Here is an 8,274-nt window from a genome sequence, read left to right as displayed (position 1 = left end):
ATCAGTCCTGGTTGGTCAAACAAGTCACGTGTTGCACTAAATCGGTCCTGGTTTGTCAAACAAGTCACATGGTGTGCTAAATCAGTCCTGGTTGGTCAAACAAGTCACATGGTGCACTAAATCGGCCCTGGTTTGTCGAACAAGTCACATGGTGTGCTAAATTAGTCCTGGTTGGTCAAACAAGTCACATGGTGCACTAAATCAGTTCTGGTTGGTCAAACAAGTCACATGATGCCCTAAATCAGTTCTGGTTGGTCAAACAAGTCATATGTTGCACTAAATCGGTTCTGGTTGGTCAAACAAGTCACACGGTGCACTAAATCAGTTCTGGTTGGTCAAACAAGTCACATGGTGCACTAAATCAGTTCTGGTTGGTCAAACAAGTCACGTTGTGAACTAAATCATTCCTGGTTGATCAAATAGGTCACATGGTGCACTAAATCAATCCTGGTAAGTCAAACAAGTCACATATGGTACACAATCAGTTCTAGTTGGTCACGGTGCCCTAAATTGGCCCTGGTTGGTCAAAAGAAGTCACATGGTGAACCTAACCAGTTCTGGTTGGTCAAACAAGTCACGTGACGTGGTGCACTTAATCAGTTCTGGTTGGTCAATCATGTGACATGATGCACGAAATCAGTCCTTGTTGGTCAAAGAAGTCACATGATGCACTAAATCAGTCTTGGTTGGTCAAACAAGTCACGTGGTTCACATAATAAGTTCTGTCCGTTGATGAAAGAAGTCACATGGTGCGCTAAATCAGTCCTGGTTGGTCAAATAAGTCACGTGGTGCATTAGGTCAGCCCTGGTTGGTCAAACAAGTCACATGGTTCACTGAATCAGTTCTGGTTGGTCAAACAAGTCACATGGTGCACTAAATCAGTTCTGGTTGATCAAACAAGTCACGTGGTGCACTAGGTCAGCCCTGGTTGGTCAAACAAGTAACATGGTGCGCTAAATCAGTCCTGGTTGGTCAAACAAGTCACGTGGTGCACTAGGTCAGCCCTGGTTGGTCAAACAAGTCACATGGTGCGCTAAATCAGTCCTGGTTGGTCAAACAAGTCACATGGTGCGCTTAAACAGTCCTGGTTGGTCAAACAAGTCACATGGTGCTTTAAATAAGTCCTGGTTGGTCGAACAAGTTACATATAGGGCACTAAATCAATCCTGGTTGTTGAAACGTCACATGGTGCACTAAATCAGTTTGGTTGGTCAAAGTCACGTGGTGCACTAAATCAGTCCGGGTTGGTCAAAAGATGTCAGTTAGCTACAATGAGCGTGATGAAATTTATAAATTACCATCAATGGAAAATCTGCTTCCCAAGAGTACAAACCCTTTGCTGAAACTGACCTTCTTTGTCATAATTCTATTTCTGAGCCGCTGAATCATAAACATAAATTCCAATGGATCCTTCTGTGATTGTTGGCTCACGTAAGAGTAGCCTATGCGATCGTAACTTTGTCTGTCTGTGCGTACGTGTGTGTGTGTGTGCGTGCGTGTGCATGTCTGTGGTAGAAACTTTAACATTTCTTGAAGACGTCACATTATGACGTAAGAGGGTTAGACGTCACGCGAAGGAATTACTGAAAGTCTTGGTCATTGTTATTTTGAGCGGGCCGAGACTAGTTGGCAGTCGTGTCCCTGTAAGTAGGCTACATGCACACAGACAGATCTAGATCTAGTGTCTCGCTTTCTTGCACAGTTTCCCCTATGCTTACTGTGTGTGTGTGTGTATATGTGTGACGGAGTGATTGAGTTTGTGTTACTGTTTGTCGATTTCTTACGTGAGCCTTGAAGGCTTCGCCTCTTGTTATTCTTTGTGCATGTGTGTCATGCATTTCATGTGATATGTTCTCTGTAAAAGTGTGGCACATTTGGCTTTAAAAAAAAATCTTTTGTAAAAAGTCAGCAAGTTATGTCAATTGACATATTGTAATAAGAATAACAATAAATTCACCAATTATTCTGATTTTGTTGTCTTTGTGAAATAGTCAATTTTTAGTTCAGTGACTTTGCCTAATATTTCTTTTCTTTCTCACACTCGACTCACATACCCGCACACATGAGTAAACATCCACACACACTTGCATAAACACACATACCATACAAACCCATGGGCACACACACTCACATACTCCTCTAACTCCACAGTTAAGGTTTTATAACTGATCGGTTTATTCCAAAAATTCATACATGAATAGCAGACGTACTACCAAGCAAGCCGACCAAGTAGTACATTTTAACCCCAACTTTACGGAACACATGTACTCTCTCACGTCAATATTTCACAATCAAATATACAATGTTACAACTGAATGGAGGGAATCAGTTAATATTAACAGATTTGGAATCCCAAGGAGACACATTCAGACCAAGTCAGAAAATATACACCACTCGTATTGGACAGGAACATATGAAATCAAAATTTGATTCATCACATATAAAAATAAAAATCTGTCCACACATTTGTCATAAAAATGACACTTTTGGATACTTCAAGCACTCATATTCATAGTATTACGGCCATGTATTATCTTGTCACACACATCATGCAATCTCTCTCTCCCTCTCATCTAGAGCTTTCCAGTGTAGCGATTTGAAGTTGTTCCTGGACCAGCTTCTCATTCACAGGCATGGGAATTGGAAAAAGTAAAAAAGGCTGAAAATGTGTAACCAAAGTCGATGGCGCCTGGTCCGGGGGCATGCTCCCCGGGAAAAAAATTCTCCAAAGAACCCAAATTGTGCAATTTGGTGTCATCTGAGCTCCAAGTTTGCCATTAAATTCAGTTTTTAGAACCATTTTTGCCTCCCCCATTTATTTTTTTGGCGGACACTTTTGCTTTTTCAGTGGAACAAAAAAAATAATCGGTGGAAATTTGCCGTTCGGCGGACAATTCCCATGCCTGCATTCAGTCACTGTGCATGCTCACAACTTCCCATCGTCTGTTCTTCCTCCATCATCTTCATCTCACTTTATTCTCCAGCACACTCGGAGAAAAGATAAGTCCCTTTCCGCATGCACTTACAACCAAAGATGGGTCAAGTAAGGGCAACTTTTTCTGAAAGAGGGTCGAGGGGGAAAAAAAATAGGCGCAACATGAACACGATCTGATATTTCTCTTCCATGTGTGCACATGCGGACCTAATGAGAAAGTTGGTCCTGGGAGAAACTTCAGATCGCTACACCGGCTCAACTTCAGTCTTCACACACTCACAGGCATAAGCGCACATCAAGTTTTCTACCATGTGCATGCGCAGAAAAGCAGACATGCATGAACATCCACACACTCTTCCTCTCTCGTTGAGCTCTCCACCTCTACTTCACACAAACTGACACAAGAACACACCAAGCTTACTATAGTTTCCATATGTGTATGAGCACAAATGCAGGTGCACACTCAAACGCGCGCGCGCACTCTCTCCCACGGAGCCTGCGACCTCTACTAAATGGGGAGCCTATTGGCTCTATTTCACGCACACAGTGTAGGCACACATCATGCTTACCATCATTTGTATTTGCACAAAGGCAAGCATGCACACACATAAACTCTCTCTCTCTCTCAATCACACACTCAAACACACGTGCGCGCACTCTCCTGCAGAACCTTCCAACTCTACCTCATGCAGCGTAGGCACACATCATGCTTACTATCATTTGTATTTGCACAAAAACAAGCATGCTCACTCATTAACACATTCTCTCTCTCTCCCTTGGGCAATCACACACTCACTCTCCCTTCCTCTTAGTCAAAACACATCCAAACCCAAACAGTATTGTAAACACACTTTCCACACTCTCTCCATTACACACACACACACTCGCACAAACAAGCCAACACACACACACACACACACACAAATCAACTGTCCTCAGTCTCCACCTCTGCCGTAGCCTCCTCCAACTGCGCCAGCTGATCTTGCAGATTCTCCGCCTCTACCTCCTCTACCTCCACGCTCTCTGCCTCTGTCACCGTCACAGTTTCGATCTGCGACAGACGCTGGCGAAATTTCTCCGCCTCTTCTTCCTTGACTCGTAACTGCTGCTTGTATTCCTCCGCCTGACGCTGGACTGCTTCCAACTGACGACGGAGCTCGCTGCTTTCGTTGTCTTCACCGTCCTGCTCATACATAGACATACTGTGGGGATTAGAGGTGCATTTTGTCACGCCAGGGTTTGGTTGGTATGTTGGTATAGTGGAACAACCACACACACACACGAACAAAACACAACAAACACACACACAAACATCAACCACACACACAAAGAACAAAACACAACACACACAACATCAACCGCACACACCAAGAACAAAACACAACATCAACCGCACACATACACACACCAAGAACAAAACACAACATCAACCGCACACATACAACACACCAAGAACAAAACACAACATCAACCGCACACATACACACACCAAGAACAAAACACAACATCAACCGCACACATACAACATCAACCGCACACATACACACACCAAGAACAAAACACAACATCAACCGCACACATACACACACCAAGAACAAAACACAACATCAACCGCACACATACACACACACCAAGAACAAAACACAACATCAACCGCACACATACACACACCAAGAACAAAACACAACATCAACCGCACACATACACACACACCAAGAACAAAACACAACATCAACCGCACACATACACACACCAAGAACAAAACACAACATCAACCGCACACATACAACATCAACCGCACACATACACACACACAAAGAACAAAACACAACAACAAACACACACACACATCACAAACAACCACAACACACACACACACACACACACACACACACACAATCTTACCTCCTGCTCATCCTCGTTAGCCTGTGTGACAGTAATGGTGGTTCCGTCCCCCTCCTCAATAATGAGCGTCCCCGTGTCCTCCATGCCCTGGTGCAATTCTGACCCCACCTCTGTGATCACTGCAAGGCAAACATTTGGTGATGGTGAGCAATTTCAAATTGGATTGAAAATAAGTATAGGTCCAAGTGTCCTGGCTTTGATGTGTCAATGACCGAAGACCAAGGCCGGGGAACAACACTGCCCCGGATGATGTGGTGAGTTTTTTTGTGTTTTTTTAAGGAAATAATTAGTCAAAAAGCCACTAGTGGCTATCAAAAATTAATTCATCGAATAATTCCCACTGCGCACAGAGAGCACTAGGGCAGGGATGTAGCTCAGTCGGTAGCGCGCTGGATTTGTATCCAGTTGGCCGCTGTCAGCGTGAGTTCATCCCCACGTTCGGCGAGAGATTTATTTCTCAGAGTCAACTTTGTGTGCAGACTCTCCTCGGTGTCCGAACACCCCAGTGTGTACACACAAGCACAAGACCAAGTGCGCACGAAAAAGATCCTGTAATCCATGTCAGAGTTGGGTGGGTTATAAAAACACGAAAATACCCAGCATGCTTCCTCCGAAAACGGCGTATGGCTGCCTAAATGGCGGGGTAAAAAAAAAACCGGTCATACACGTAAAATTCCACTCATGCAAAAAAACATGTGTACGTGGGAGTTTCAGCCAACGAACGCAGAAGAAGAAGAAGAAGAGACCACCCAGGCTGTTCATTTTTGGTATGTGACCAAGTGGAGGGATAGTCTCATTCTATGGAAAAGCCTGGCCCGATCTGTGACGGTGAGCCCCGACTGTTTATACGGGAAGGAGTGTGCCTTTCACAACAAGAAGCTTCTTCTTCTTCTTCTGCGTTCGTGGGCTGAAACTCCCACGTACACTCGTGTTTTTTGCACGAGTGGAATTTTACGTGTATGACCGTTTTTACCCCGCCATTAAGGCAGCCATACGCCGCTTTCGGAGGAAGCATGCTGGATATTTTCGTGTTTCTATAACCCACCGAACTCTGACATGGATTACAGGATCTTTTCCGTGCGCACTTGGTCTTGTGCTTGCGTGTACACACGAAGGGGGATAAGCCACTAGCAGGTCTGCACATAAGTTGACCCGGGAGATCGGAAAAATCTCCACACTTAACCCACCAGGCGGCCGCGACCGGGATTCGAACCCTCGACCTTCCGATTAAGAGGCCGACGTCTTACCACCCCGCCACAGCGCCCGTCCACAACAAGAAGCAATGTGTGATTTATTTTTTTGCCATTTAAACAAAAGGCAGCCGTCTTTCGAGTCTGTACTTTGTTGTAAGGAAGAGGAAAGGGGGGGTGGTGGCGCTGTTTAGCTTGGAACATGAAGACTGCTGAAAGGTTCTATTCAAAGCACAGTCTGTAACCTCTTCCCCTTGCGCACTACAAGTCAGAACCCCCCCCCCCCCCCCCCCACTGTGTGTTCAAACGTGAGTACATTATTTTTGGTCTTTTTATTTATCGCTCTCACGCGGACTCATCATTGTTTGTTTGTTTGTTTGGTTAACGCCCAGCCGACCACGAAGGGTGATATCAGGGCGGTGCTGCTTTGACATTTAACGTGCGCCACACACGACAGAAGTCGCAGCACAGGCTTTATGTCACCCCCAGTCCCATTATTCTGACACCGGACCAACCACAGACCTGCCTACCCCCCCAAAGGTAAATTAGGGAGATCCTCCAAAGCTGGCCGGGGTCCAGGGGCCGCCAAGGCCCCGGTGGGGTCCAGGGGCAACGCCCTGGTGGGGGGTTCAGGGGGGCGAAGCCCCCCGACCGAAAATGGTTTTAAGGATTTATAAAGTGTATTTTGAGGCCTTTCCTAACACCAAATAAATGGGATATGCCTTTTTGAAAAGCTATGAAAAGTACAATAAAACTATAACAGAGCTTGGTTTTCTTTGAGAAGACAGCTCATATGACTGGCCTGGCAGTTGTAATCACATCTACATCAAGTGTATGTATTAAGCAATGGCTTGAAAAAGACAGCATGGGACAGGCAGATAAAATATGTGAACATATTTTAGTGACTTTTCACTCCAGGAAAACCCAATTCATACAGATGAAAACAAGGTCATTTGGGGCGTGTGAACGGTAACTCCTAGTCCTATTGTCAACCAATCTTTCCTCAAGATTTTGAACATGTTTTATGGTGTTTTATTTACTCCTAGGTACGAGGAGGAAGAAGAAATAAAAAATAAAAAAACTATTGAAAAAAAAAAAACTTACTTGCAGCGATTTCAGAATCGGGAAAGGCCTTCCCAACTGCTTTGTTAATCTTGTCAGAAAAAGCTATAGGCACGTTGTTCTCCGCCAGTAACTGCGTGAATGTGGCCTCGGCGTTGGTAACCCGTCTTTTAAAATCCGTTGCCTTTTGGAAACAGGTAGTCAGTTTCAGCTGCCTGTTCTTTATGCCCTCTTTGGCTGCCTCCTTGTGGGTTGAACTGGCACAGTGCTTGGTGATGTCGTTTCTACCGCCGTGGGATATCGAGAAATCCCGGTAGCAGACGCCGCAATGAGCAAAATGGGGGCCTTTCGTAGACTTCTCCATGTTTTCCAACTTATAGTACTCGTCTTTCCACTTCTGCATGTATTTCTTCGATTTCACTTTCTGCTGATGCTCAAATGGTGCTGTCGATTCGTCGTCTGTCTCATGCAGACGTTTCTCAGCTTCTTTACCCGCCATCGCGACAATCCGCGTCAACAGAGCTTCGCAAGTCAAGCTTAGCGATTGGTCGTTGTATCTGAGTAAACCAATCATAACAGCCGAAGCAAAAACGCTTGGCGGCACCGGAAGCTGTACTCAGCCCAGGCGTCTAAAAGCCCAAACCATGTACAACACGGAACAAATTTCGTGTTTTGTTTTTTACAGGATTCATTGATGAAATCGGGAGAATTCAAAGTCTAATCGGGAGGTCGGAAGTAACAGACATAAATCGGGAGTCTCCCGAATTTTTCGGGAGAGTAGGCAGGTCTGCAACCAGTCCTAGCACTAACCCCATAATGCCAGACGCCAGGCGCAGCAGCCACTAGATTGCCAATTTTAAAGTCTTAGGTATGACCCGGCCGGGGTTCGAACCCACGACCTCCCGCTCACTGGGCGGACGCCTTTACCACTAGGCCACCGCGTTGCGGTACTCATCATTGTTGTATTTATATTATTGATATGCTTTTACAGTGAATACCCCCTACTACACTTCTAAGAACCAGTAATTTCACGGGAGAGCCACTGAATACCGAAAGTCAATGATTTGTTTGTTTATTTGTTGCTTAACGTCCAGCCGACTACGCAGAGCCATATCAGGACGAGGAAGGGGGGGATGAAGGGGGCCACTTGTCAAGCGATTCCTGTTTACAAATGCACTAAC

General features: G+C 45.2%; 1 protein-coding gene across 5 annotated transcripts in view; it reads right to left on the bottom strand.

Annotated features, from left to right (window-relative positions):
* Positions 1-2,152: 2,152 nt before the first annotated feature.
* The window catches only part of LOC138950749 (GA-binding protein subunit beta-1-like), a 26,923-nt gene continuing 20,801 nt past the window's right edge, over positions 2,153-8,274 (bottom strand). For 4 of the 5 annotated variants that reach the window (XM_070322476.1, XM_070322479.1, XM_070322478.1 and 1 more), the window contains exons 10-11: positions 4,842-4,960; positions 2,153-4,119 (exon numbers count right to left, since the gene is read on the bottom strand). In XM_070322476.1, coding sequence (XP_070178577.1) covers positions 3,862-4,119; positions 4,842-4,960 — 377 coding nt within the window. In that variant the 3' untranslated portion in view covers positions 2,153-3,861. Of the gene's footprint in view, positions 4,139-4,841; positions 4,961-8,274 lie in introns of all 5 variants that reach the window. The other variant, XM_070322480.1, reaches the window with a different exon arrangement.

Source organism: Littorina saxatilis, linkage group LG16 (genome assembly GCF_037325665.1).
Source record: "Littorina saxatilis isolate snail1 linkage group LG16, US_GU_Lsax_2.0, whole genome shotgun sequence".
In the NCBI taxonomy this organism is placed as follows: Eukaryota; Metazoa; Mollusca; class Gastropoda; order Littorinimorpha; family Littorinidae; genus Littorina; species Littorina saxatilis.
Note: the sequence above shows the minus strand (reverse complement) of the source record. Positions and strands in the feature narration are given on the sequence as shown.